Genomic DNA, 13,557 nt, shown 5'->3' on the forward strand with positions numbered 1-13,557 from the left:
TTATATTTTATATTATTTACAGTTTGCCAAGCTTTTTTTTTGGTGAGTTTTCTAAATTTATTAATTTTTTTAAATTTATTTTTAATATCAATGATAAAAGTATCATGATGAGAAATTCTCATGCTCACTTTTGGTTCAGTTGAGACGATGGTACCGACGTAGTCTAGCGGGATTCTCGGATTTTGGGGGTGCGCCCGGCGGCGGACTGATTGCTTCAATGAGAATTGCATCCATTTCCGCGTTATTTTGATTCTTGACTTTTTTGTACTTGAGCTCCAGTTCCGACGGCAACATAATATTGTGTTCGATGAGATTGAGTTTCATCATTTGACGACGCAACGCCTGTTCCTGATCACTTTCTTCTTCGCCATCTTCCTCTCCGTTGTCCGGATCATCGTAATCGTTTTCCTCGTCGTCCTCTTCTTCCTCGCCATCTTCGCCGTCGCCGTTATTTACATTACTATCACAAACATTACTGCTACGGTTATGCGTGGATGTGCCGCCAGACGTCTCCTCGACGATATTCGAGCTGGTACTGTGATCGTCCAAGCTGTTGATGGGCACGCCCGCATGATATTTCTCGTCGGGGACACGATGATGGTACGGGAGACCGACGTTGACGCCACTGCCGCTGCCCGAGGTGCCGGAAGTCGTTGTCGTCGTTGTGGTTTTTGTCGATGTGGATGTGGTTGTGTTGGATGATGAGTAGTTTTGTTGTCGCATATGCTGTTGACGGTCCTCGCTGTTGTCCGACGAGTTGTCGTCGTATGTGGGAAGCAATCCAATTAAGTGGTTCGGAACACCACGTACGGTTCTGCGGAAAAAAATCAGAAATTTGAAATTAATAATGTGCGATTTAACTCTTGACTACAACTAAAAATCACAAAAAAAGGCAAGGACGGCTCATGTCTCATTTTAGCGACCTTTCTCTTTTCCTTTTTTTTCTAGAGTATTTATTTATCTCTCCTAAAAAACTCTCTTTATTTACAAAGAAAACACCGTCAAACACTTCAAAGCGTCAAGAAAAGCAACAAAACAACGAATTAAAATATATACAAAACCCTTTTTCGTCCCATCTTCGTAAATAAAATTTAAATGAAAAAAAAAGAAGAAATGTGGCTGAAATGAGTCATGCCGAAGAATAATGGCAACACGTTTTTCTAGCATTTTAGTATAGGAGAAAACTTTTTTGATTTTGATTAATTTCTAATTTCATTCCAATAATTTTTTTGTAATCATTTTTTTTTTTTTTGTAAAAATAGTACTCGCCATTTCTCTTGGGCGTGACACCTGAAATGGCCTGAACATCCCGGAGAATTCGTGAGGAATATCCCTTGTGAATTCCGTTATAAATGTAGTTTGAATTGTACGAACTAAAAAATTATAAAATAATAAAAAAAAATCAAATAAAATTTTTTAAAACAATTCGAGAGAGAATTGAAGAAGAGACCAACAACGTTTTTTTTTAGAAGTTTATGAATGTTAGTACGTAATATCCTTTAAAAAATTAAAAACAGGAAAAATAGCAGTGAAGTCACTTGAAATTTCAGCTCGATTAGTCTGTAGGTTGATCCGAACTGAAATTCAAATGACTCCAAAGAAAAATGAAAAATTTGTGTAAATAATGTACATGTGGTGTCCATGTAAAAACTAATAAAAAATTGTTCTTCACAACACAAGAAAATAATCAGCAACAACAACACATTAAAGGTCAAAATAATTAGAAAAAATGTTTCAAATTTTATTTTTAAATTAATTTTTAATTAAAATATTTTTTTTTTGTGAATATCCAACAATTTTCAAGTATATAAATTTTTGATTTTTATTTAAATTAAATTATTTTTTTATTAAATATTTTAAAATAAAATTAAATTAAATTAAACCATAAGAGAAAATAATATAAAAATAAATAAAAAAAATAATATTAAATTTTAAAAATAAATAAAGCCGCTCAGTAAAAATGGTCTACCTCGGTTTTGGGGTTTTCTCCATTTCTTTTTTTTTAAATTTAATTTTTTTTTTTTGTTTTTGAAAAATTTTATTTTTTTCATCCTCTTTATTTATTAAAAACAAGGATGTTTTTTTTATCGAATTTAACCTTTCGCTCATGGCATACTTGGAATTAAATAGATTTACTTCTTCTGAAATTTTGAAACAAAATACTCGAAATAAATCAATTGAATAAAATAAAATTAAATATAATTAATAAATAAAACTTAATAAAATTTAAATATTTTAAAATTGAAATAAATAAATAGGTAATTAAAAAATAAACAAAAAATTTTCAAAACTTGGAAATATCATTTTTGATTAATTTCGATTTTTTTTTAATATTTTTAAAAACTTGATTTAAAATAAAAAAAATGCTGGATTTTCACAAAATTTTTTTTTTTACAAAATTTTGTAATTTGAAACATTTTTCCTCATTACTTCATCCCAATTAAAATAAAAATTGATTGAAAATATTACGTACTCCTTTAAAATATTTTTTTTTGTGTCATAAATTTACGCTCAATAGTTTCGAAATTGTGTCAGTAGTAGTGGAAGAAGAAGAAGGTAGAAGAACAATAATAATTGACATGTCATACTTTTGTCTTTCTTTTCGTGTTTAAATGAAAAAAAAGTACGAACGATGATTTGTATGCTAAATAGGAAGAATCACATTTCAGTTGAGCAGATTTTTTTTTTCTAGAACGCAAATGAGCATAATTTTTTTGTGTTCTTTTTTTTCGCACGGTAAAGTGTCAATTTAATGTTCTGGCAGGACGGTTTAATTTAGTTTTTTTGCTTTATGAATAGAGACGTGACCTAAAAAAATTAAACGATATGTAAAAATGATATTTCAACTTAAAAAGAAAGGTAACAGTAACAGAAAATATAATAAAAAAAAAATAAAATCCAAGTAGGAAATTAAGAAAGAAAAAAATTGGCAAGCACCTCATTTTTTTAAATCTTTTTTTTTTAACACGAATTTATCACGATACACGGGAGAGAAGATGATTTTTTAATGACTTATGGAAATTTCGAGTTTTTGACGACAAAATACAAAAAAAAAACAGAGAGAAAGAGCGCGAGATGCAAAAAATGCTACACAAAAAGAGACATTTTTTTGCTAAAAAGGACAGGACACGCATCAAAGGACAGTGTGGAAAAGGTATGAGGGGCAAAAAAATGTAAAATTTGAAGCTTACCGGACTCCGGTGCGTTGCTTGGGACGAGCATAACGTAAATTGAGTTGAGATAGATCGGTAGCGTATTTGTCATTATTTTGGCGACGACGACGAAGTGCTGGAAATTTAGAAAAAAAAAAAAAAAAAAAATGATAAATTAACCAATTTTTCGTGTGTGTGGTGCAATCCAGAGAGTGTTTGTGTTAGTGACGGAGACGCCTGGTTAAATTTTTTGTATCGATTTACTTACCAGGCGTCAAGTCGGACAACTCCTTTTGCAACAGAGCCTCGTTTCCGGCCCACGATGCACATTTTGAGAGTCTCGAATTGGCGTTCAACACGGGAATTTTGCTTCCGTAGACATCTTGACGCATCTGAACTTGTTGCTGTTCCGCGGAATCGCGATTATTTGCGACTTCTGATGGTTCTGACTCATCGATGAGACAATTTTTCGTAATTTCCTTCAACAGATTGATATTTACGGCGTTCTCGTCGTCTTGCTTTGTCGTAGTTTTGGCAATGGCGCCTCTCGCTGTCTCATGATCATTGACATTTTCCTTATTTTTCGCCTGTTCATCACTTTTGCTTTCGTCGTCGGGCTGTTCGGTGGCAACTCCACCTTCCGCATTGTTCACAATTTTGTATTTCTGGATTTTGAGACTGTCTTCGTACACTTTGACGTCGTAGTAATTACTATTGGTGCGAGTATTGCTGTCGGAGCGATTGAGTTTGACGGTGCCATTTGTGACGGCGGTGACGGCATCAAAATAAATCGATTCCTCCGGATTGGGACTGTGTTCGACATTTGTAGCACTGGCCGATGCCCCGCTAGCTTCGCAGACAACTTTCACGGGTTGCGGTTGTGGCACCACGCGAATCTGCAGACGACCACTGATGGCGCATTCCTCATCGGGAATATCTATGGAATTGATCAGCCTTATGTGGGTATCACGGGTCCGTTGTTGTTGTTGTTGCTGCGTTGTGGGCTTTGACGGTGAAATGACGGCCGGCGTTGACTTTGAGTGCGCAATCGGGATCGTTTCGCGCACCGGTATCACGGGTTCGCGCGGTGGCTTGTATTCGATATTTGGCAAACTGTAGCGATGGTAAAATTTGGATTTGGTTTTGGCGAGTTTCTCGTCCTCCGATACCAACGTACACAGGCCTACGTTCCGGATTATGTCCATTTTGTAAATCTGGAATGCGAAAAATGCATTAACTTCCAATTACGGGTGTTTAATGAGCGGAAATTACTTACCACATCGTCAAATGTCGCTTGTTGAAGGGCGGGCGGCTCAATCTCATGCCTCAATGCATTTCCTAACGACGGTAGTGACCAACTGGTTGGCAGCATATCATGCAAATTTGTGTAGTTTTCCATGTCAGCAATGTTCAAAAGACACCTAGAAACGAGAAATGCAGAAATTTAAATAGTAAATGTTGATAATTTTCTCACTAAGGCGATTAATTTTAATTATTTGATTTTTTGTCGCTTGAGTATTTTTATGAGAGAAGGAAGAAATTATTTTTATTTTTTAATTTATTTAATTCAAAATTATTATTTTTTTTAGTTTGCGTTATTTTAAATTAAAAATTAAAAAAAAATAAAATTTTGGAATTCAAAAATTTAATTTTGGTCACGTGACTTAAAAAAATTATCAATAAATACAAAAACTGATGGTTTTTTAATTTAAAATAAAATTAAAAATTATTTTTATTCATAAATTGAATTATTTATTAATTTTAATTATTTTTATTTAATTTCTAGAATTTTTTCATAAATGACAAAAAACAAAATAATTAAATTTTGATAAAAAAAAATAATTAAATTTGATTTTGTTAATTCTGTTAAAAATTTTCATTTTATTTTAAATTAAAAAATAGAATTTTCTTTAATTTTTAATAAAAATTTGTGATTAAAATAATCGAAAAGTAATTAAATTTTGAAAAAAAATAAAAAATAATCAAATTCGAATTTGTCTGAATTACGCATCCAAAATGAAAAATAAGAAGAAAAAAATTAGTCGCGTGACCAAAATCGAATTATTTTCAAAGCTTTTATTTTTTTCAAATTTTTACTCGAATTGTCTTTAATTTTTTAGTTAAAAATTTGAGAATAATGTAAATTAAAAAAAATGGTTATCCTTAAAAAATTCCCCAAATGCGTCAAAAAGTGAAATAATTAAATCAAATCGCCTAAAATACTCACTTCTTCTGTCGTGCTTGACGTGCCCGAACAGCTGCCGCCAATTTTTGCTGCTGCAATAGTTGTTGTTGTTGCTGCTCGAACAACTGCTTTTGCTGCGCATTGTATTGCGATTGTGAGATCAAGTAACTCTTGTGTTCCGGACTATGCGGTTCCGTGGCTTTCCACTCGTTGTCCGTCTTCTCCTCCGAATCGTCAAACTGACTCTTCCACTGGGACGCCAACGTATGGGCACCGCCGCCGCGTGTCTCCTGCTGCAACGCCGACACATTTTCGTCGTCGATCAACGCAAATTGCGTAATTGAGTGATCCCGATTTGTGCCCGAACTCAAATTCGTGCCACTTCCGGACGACGGACGAAGGTTTGACTTTGAGCGACGATTTGCACTGCGACGCGTCTCTTGATGCACTTTGTTGCCATCGTACGAGAACGGCATGAAATCCTTGTCTTTGGGAGATGCCGTGTCCGCAGCACTCGTGGCAATTAACTCGTTATTAGCACTCGTGGGTGGCGCCGTCAAGACACGTAAACGACCGTATGTGGCTCGTTCCGGCTTTGAGTGATCTTCATCCGGGTTTGTCTGCAAAAAATAAAAAAGAAATAATTTTGACATTAATTAATCGATCAATCACCGCGAGATGAGATCTTAATTGGACCATAATCGTAATTCCACCCCCTAATTTCCCGGGTTCATCCACACTCACATCGTCAACATCGTCATTAGAACGCGATTTAAAGCGCTAGTCAACCGTAACCAACAATTAATTAAAATAATCTATTAATAGTTTAACTCTCTCTCAGCTGAGCACTTTTTACAATTAGATCGTTGATCATGATACTTTTTTATTTTTAGACTACAAACACTTTACATACATTTCAAAAAAATTATTTTCAGATTTTTCTCTCTTTTTTCAAGAAGAAAAAAAATCACACACGATAAACTCAATTATTTACGTTGTGAAAATAAGTCAGGTGACGTATTATTGCCACACACTTTAAAACAAAAAAAAATCAAAGGAAGGAAAAAAATGTATTTCCACTGCACTGTCGGTTCTTTACTTGAACTACAATTTTACAATGATTTTTTTATTACCTCTCCACCTCCACGATCTCTTGAACGGTATAAACTCTGTTTATCTTAATAGTGTGTCGATTGCCCATATAATATTGATGTACTTTTTTTATTTTTTAGTTTATTATTGTTTGTGTAATGGATGTAATGTTATTATTATGTTAGACGCGAATTGGCACACGAATCTGTTTATTTTGTGCGCGGAACTGCCTAAGGCGATTAAATTAATTTTTTTCATTATTTTCAGCCCCCTTAACCCCGTCTTGGATTTTTTAAAGAAAAAATCATTTAAAAAAAATCATAAAATTTAAAAATAATTTCCAAAAAATTTTTTTTTTTACATTTTTTGATTGAAATATTTATTAAATTAAATAATTCGAAAAAATAATTATATAATTATTTAAATAATAAAATTAATAGTTTATTAAAATTTAGATGAAAAGAAAATTAGGCCACTTTGTAAAAAATTATGACACTTTTAAAATTATATTTAAATTTGAAGTAAATATTTTAAAATTAAGAAAAACTGCTCCAAAAAAATATTTTTTTGTCTAATTTTTTAAAAATCAAAATAAAAGAAATAGGAAAAAAAAACTTTCAACTAGAAAATTTGATGAAGAAATAAAATTTATAAAAAAATTATTTAAATTATTTAATAAAAAATAAAAAAATTAAAAAAATAAATAAATTATCAAATTAAAATTTAACCGTATAAATTAAAAATTGAATTTTTTTAAATTTAATTTCTAAAAAAAAAATTTTTTTTTAAACTCATTGAATTGTTTTTAAAATTAACATATGTTAAAAAATTTATTTTGAAAATTACAAATTTAAAGTAGATTTTGAAAAATAGGCAAAAATACTAAAAAAAAGATCATGTTAAGCATTTTTCATAATTTTTTTTTATATTATAACGGGAGATCGACCAATACTTTGTAACGCCCTAAAACTAATTTAATTTAATCTACAAAATTATCTTTTATTGTTCAAAAAATTGCAAAATATCAAATAAAAATAAAATAATATTTTTATTCGCCTAATTTAATCGCCTAACTGTATTTACCGGGTGGAGACGCCGTGTCAACACAATTAACGGTTCTTAAGAAATCGATAGCGTGCCATGGAGACGCCTAGTTTCAAAACTAACTTTTCATGAAATTTGTGTTACTTGACGACACATTTACGACCCAAATTTCACCAAAACACACTATCAACTTTTAATAAGTGTTCAATCACACGTTCGTTCAATAAACTCACCTTGCAATAACTCAACGAACAAAAAATAAAACTAAAATTGTATTTTCATCACAATGTAAATGCACTTTTCCATCGACTCACGCCATCCACATATGCCCGTCAACACGTTAACTAAACAAAGGAACACATCGGCGTTGTTGTTGTAACGCAAGGCAAAATAATAATCAGACGTGTATTTTTCTTTAATTTCATTTTCAAAAAAAAAAAAAGTCGATGATTTGTGTGCGAGATCTGGTTTTTCACTTCAATCGGATCTCTGGACAGCGTTGCGGGTTATTGATCGCCGGTCATGCTCGTGTGCAAAAATTACTCGTAAAAATGAGATCACTTCACGCTAATTAATAAACGGATCTAAGTAGTTTCTTGTTTATAAATGAAACGAAAATATATCAAAAAAATAAATCAAGAGGAGAGACAAATCGGTGCCAGTTTTTCATGGAATTAATAATGAATTCATCTATTTTTGTGTTGTGTGCAAGCACGAGTGGGAGAGTTTTTTGTTGTGCGATGATTGTAAAATGCATGCAACAACAACAACAAGGACAACGAACTTGAACGTCGGTTGTCGACGACTCGAGTGGCGATGAAAAAATGAAAAATACATTGCATTTGATACCGATATTGCGATAATCAATCAGCACTTTAACAACACACAGCAGTTTCTTTGGACAAAATCTCACATGATTTTTTTTTTGTTATTTGTTGTCTGAAATAAATTTACAAAAAACGTGTGTTGGCACAAAATGATCATCGTACAAATTTGTCAACACTTGATGACAAAAAAAAATTTTTTTTTTTTTCGAAGAAGGGCAATGGAAGCAAGTTGTCGATGTTCCCAATTTGTTGCCCGACCGAAATGTAATTAAAAATCCATTTTCTTGGCGTTGTAAGAAATTGCACTTAAAGTGACATCATCACACGTCCCAGCACTCAATGCCAATCATCCGCAAGTGTAAGTAGGCATCAAGCAGCGCAAAAGGTGTGCAAAAGAGACAGACATTTCAAACAAGAAGACGAAGAATGAAATTGCATGAATATGGAAAATAAGCGAGCATCACCACACCCAATAACGTGCGAGTTCTCTGAATGAACGGTACAAAGTTCATTGAAATGCCTTGAGACTCGGTCGTTGTTGTTTTATCTTTTATTTTTATTTAATTTAAATATGGAACAAACGGAGAAAATTTATTTTTCAAGAGGATTTTTATCGCTGTTGGATTAATTAATGGAGGAAAAAATAAGGCAAAACGCGATACGGGAGACAAATGGCGGGCGGTGGATGGCGCTAAAATATGAGACATTAATTATGCACTTCCTTCATATATTTTACTTGCATTACAGTTTTTTTTGTAGTCATGCCATTATCACATAACAAAATTAAAAGTGAATCTCCGTTTTATTACTTGACTTGTGATATTTTCAATTTTTTTAAAATAAAAGGTTTTAACTTGAAATTTATAATATGGTAAAGCAATTAAAAATTTATTTTTTTAAATTCACTTTATGATTTTTAATTTAAATTTTGATAAGATTGATTTGGTCTTAAAAAAATTGTTAAACTTATTTTAACGAAATTCCTAATAAAATTTGCAATTTAAAAAAAATGAATTTCTGAATTTTTGAATAAAAAAAAATTTAATAAAATAATTTTTTTTTAATTTTTTAAAAATTTTTTAAAATTTTTTTAATTCGTAATTTTTTTTTTTTAATTTTTATCGTTTTACAAAATTTATTAATTAAATTTATTAATATTTAATTTTAATTGGATTTTAATATGTTTTTTACTATTTTATTCGATTTTTATCGAATTCAACTCGATTTTTTTTAAGTGTGAAATAAATTTACTAGTAAAATTTGTAAATTTATATTTGAATAATTTTCTTCGATTTATGAATTAGAAAGATAAAGTTAAGACTCATAAATAATTATTAGAATTTTTTCGTCAATCAAAGACAAAAAAATATTTTTGTAAAAAAGTATTAAGAAATTTATAGGAAAATATTCGAAAAAATTTAGAAAAAAAATAAATAAAATTTAGAAAAAGTAATAAATAATTTCAAAATATTCTAAAATTTTAAAATTTAAAAAAATTTAAAGAAATTTAAAAGTCCAAAATTCAAAAAAAATTTTTTCTTATTTTTAAAAAAATCTTGGAGCAATCCTATTTTTTTATACTTTAATTAAATATGGACATTTTAATTTTTTTATTAAATTCAAGTCACTCGATAGATTGTGATTAAATTATTCGAATCACAAAATTCTTCATAAAATTATTTTTTTAAATTTTCTGTCGCCTGAAACGCTGTAATTTTCCTTCCTCCCGCTCCAAATTTTCAATGCCACCAACGAATGGCGCCTTGCCTCCAACGACAACAACACCAAGACTAAAGAGAGATAAAATCGTGGCAGTAATTATGAAGAACTTGAAGGTCACACGTTATTTTTACTACCTTTTCATCTATTCCTGTTTCCTGTTGTTGTAACGCGTCGCGTCTTTACATGAAATATTCGCTATAAAATATTGACACCTTTCATCACGTCTCTCAAGTAAAATGATTCGCGAGAAATTTCTTTAAGATCGCATAAATTTTACAATCACGAGAATAAAATTTTTCACAATTTACCTCATAATAATCTTCATTAAACCGGTTTTTCGTGCATATTTATTTTCCAAATGGCCCAAAATCCCGTAAATATTTATCACGAATGCACATTTCTTAAAAAAAATTAAGAAAAAATATTTTTTGTGAAGAATTTCGGCACCCACAAAATTTTTTCTGTCATGAATATATTTTACTGTGCGAACAATTAACTTGACTTGGCATCTCTTCGAGGCAGATCATTTCTTGTGTTTAATATCTCATTTCTCATCATTTTATTATTATAATACTTATCACATTAGAAGGCGCATTACGTACTTTATTTACAGCAGCAGCGGCGGCAAAAAAAAGAGTTACGTAGATTTTCTAAAATAAGCGCCAAAAATTTATATTCACGATTGACGGCACACTTTCATGAGCGAAGGAAAAAAAAACACGAAAAAACAAACGACTATTTGTTCTTTGGGTTTTTTGTGACAGTTTTTTTGACGTTGGTGAAAATTTTTTGGGGATTATTTTCTTCGTTCGTTTTGTTTGTCTTTCACTCGATTATTATTTAATTAGATAATAATTTTTTGTATGAAAAAACATAAAAACCACGAATTAGAAGAACATAAAAGGGGTTTTTTGTGTAAATGTTTGCTCAAAAGGCCTTGATTTTCGGCAACAATGGGTTTCTGTTGTTCATTCGTTCATAAAAAAGCGAGAATTTAAATCGATAAACGAGGAAAAAGATAGAAATGAAACATTTTTTGAGGAAAATTCTTTGCTTTGTAGTTTTTTTTCGTGTTAAACAGAAGAATTTAAACTATTGTTGTGCAGTTGTAGTTTATTGGCACAATTAAATTTGCATTTTGAATGTTAAATAGCGGCAAGTGTTCGAAGAATTCGACTCAAAAGATGCATTTCCGTGAAATATTGAGCAAATTTCTCTGCAACAAAGGCCGTTTAAAGTTCAAATCGTGAAGCAATGACACGCTAATTTGTCTAATTTAAGCACAAAAATGAAAACAAAAGCGCCCAAAGTGTGTCTCTAGGTAAGAAATTCGCATGAATTTGGGTCGAGTCGTCACTTATGCAATTAATTGCATTGCTTCCTCTTAATTTTCCTTTGTACTTTGTGTCTGTAAATAAAACGATTGGCTTCTAATTCAAAAGAAACACACACAGACACTGACACTAAATTAGGCCAAATCTACACCTTTCTAATCTGAGAAAATAGAGAAACAGACAGATATTCAAATTTATCTTGTTATGCAATTTGTTTCGTTTGAAGACGACGACCTGACCGACAGTGATGTTTATAAATGTGGTTTCTTTCCGAAATTCGCACGTTTCTAAAAAGATTAGTTTCAAAAGTGTAAAATTTGCTGAAAAGGATTTCGCCCGAACGACAGAAGTTGTGAGAAAATACAATTTATGACACAAAAACATCAACCTATCATCGTACTTTTTACTCTTTTTCTTCGTTCCTTCTGTTGTTTACATCACTGATGTCACAAAGTATAAAAATCTTATGAAAAATTTTCAAATTGCACAAGAAAATAAATTATTTTTTCTTATTTTTCTCTCTTTCTCGATTTTTTTTCTTCTTCAAATAAATAACGACCGACTTGCAATACTTAGAGGCCTACACACGCACGTGAATTTTATCGTGCCCCGACGAAAGCGTGTTCACAATTCTCTAGCTGAATTCCAAGCGACGATGATGATGTTAAAACATCAGAAAACTTGTCTTGGATTTTTCCGGGCAATATCGAGCATTATTTTAGTATGGAATGCATTAAAAATGAGAATAACGCGTTATAAATACATAAAAAAATGTGTGAAAAAAAAATTGTTATGTATTTATATGTGGAAAAAAAAGTTTTTTAATATATTAACTTGTTCGATGTTCTGATGGTGTGAGTATCGCTGTATCGGTGTGTAATGCATAATAATCATTTTTATTTATGTTATATTTAATTCAGATAGTGGTTTTTATGCCCGGTCATCGTTTAAAGGCAGTCAGGTGGGAGGATTTAGTACAATTTTTGTTTTGAAAAGTTTGCTAATAAATAATAAATTTATATATTTTTTTTTGCTTTGAAAGTTTAATAAATAACCAGGCTGCTCCTTTTTATGATTTTTATTACCGGTTTTCAAAGAAAAAATGCGGTTATGTTTTTAAAAAAGTCTTCCGTGTTGCTTAAATTTTGTTTTTATGTCTTTCAGATGTTTGCGTTTCTTTTTTGACGATTCAAGTGGCATAAATCTTATCTTATTATTTATTGTAGTTGAAAAAATTTATCTAAGTAGTATAAAAATCCTTCTTTTTGAATTTTTTCTATATGAAAATTTCTTAATTCTTAATAGAAATATTTTTTAAAAGTAAGAGCTCGGATTTTATTTAAAATAAAAATTATTAAAAATATTTAAAAGAAATTTAAAGAAAAAATTCACTTTTTGCCTATTTATTTCCAAAATGCGAAGTTTGTTAAAAAATGTTTTAAAAAAAAAATAAATTTTAAATTTAAAAAAAAATTAAGTTAAATCTGGCAATCAATTCCTTATAAAATATTAATAACTAAAAATGTTCAATCCAGAAAGAAATTTAATGAAACCTGAAAAATTAAAAATTTCCACTATAAAAAATTCATAACGAATTTATAACTTCTTATGATTTCCTAAGATTTTAATATAAAGTTTAAAAAATCTTAAATTCCGTTAAAAAAAATTTAAGAATCTGTTAAAATTTTGACCTTCAAGATATTCTCTTATTTAAAAAAAAAATGCTTCAATAGCTGTAAATACTTAAAAAATTCTCGGAAAATCTCCACTAAATAAAAAAAAGTCTGTCATGCGAGAACTTTGTCTCGTTTTCATTCACAAAAAAAAAAAAAATTATTGATCGCCTCCTTTGTCACATTTTTGTCGCTATTTGTATCAACTTCAATCAGTCCATTACTGAAACATATCCCGTTACATTACAAACAAACAAAAACTGCGTTATTCACAAAAAAGAAAAAAACGTTTACAAAAAAAGAGGAAAACAAAGAAGAAGAGGGAAAGTTTACTTTTACAAATATTACCACCACCACTACCACCACAAAAATGCGAGGCAAATAAAAAGGCAGTCAGCCATTGATTAGAAGAACAATTTTCACGAAGCGGATGACTTTGTCGAGCATGCGACGAAAACGACGACGACGACACGAATTATCATATTTGCGTGAAAAAGTTACGTAAAAATACGGCAGAAAAAAAAGTTA

General features: G+C 30.5%; 1 protein-coding gene across 3 annotated transcripts in view; it reads right to left on the reverse strand.

Annotated features, from left to right (window-relative positions):
- Positions 1–31: 31 nt before the first annotated feature.
- The window catches only part of LOC134835615 (tau-tubulin kinase homolog Asator), a 28,120-nt gene continuing 14,594 nt past the window's right edge, over positions 32–13,557 (reverse strand). For all 3 annotated transcript variants that reach the window (XM_063850522.1, XM_063850531.1, XM_063850513.1), the window contains 5 exons: positions 5,380–5,957; positions 4,429–4,573; positions 3,421–4,366; positions 3,192–3,288; positions 32–814 (listed from right to left, as the gene is read on the reverse strand). In XM_063850522.1, coding sequence (XP_063706592.1) covers positions 136–814; positions 3,192–3,288; positions 3,421–4,366; positions 4,429–4,573; positions 5,380–5,957 — 2,445 coding nt within the window. In that variant the 3' untranslated portion in view covers positions 32–135. The remainder of the gene's footprint in view (positions 815–3,191; positions 3,289–3,420; positions 4,367–4,428; positions 4,574–5,379; positions 5,958–13,557) is intronic.

This window comes from Culicoides brevitarsis, chromosome 1 (assembly GCF_036172545.1).
Source record: "Culicoides brevitarsis isolate CSIRO-B50_1 chromosome 1, AGI_CSIRO_Cbre_v1, whole genome shotgun sequence".
NCBI lineage: Eukaryota > Metazoa > Arthropoda > Insecta > Diptera > Ceratopogonidae > Culicoides > Culicoides brevitarsis.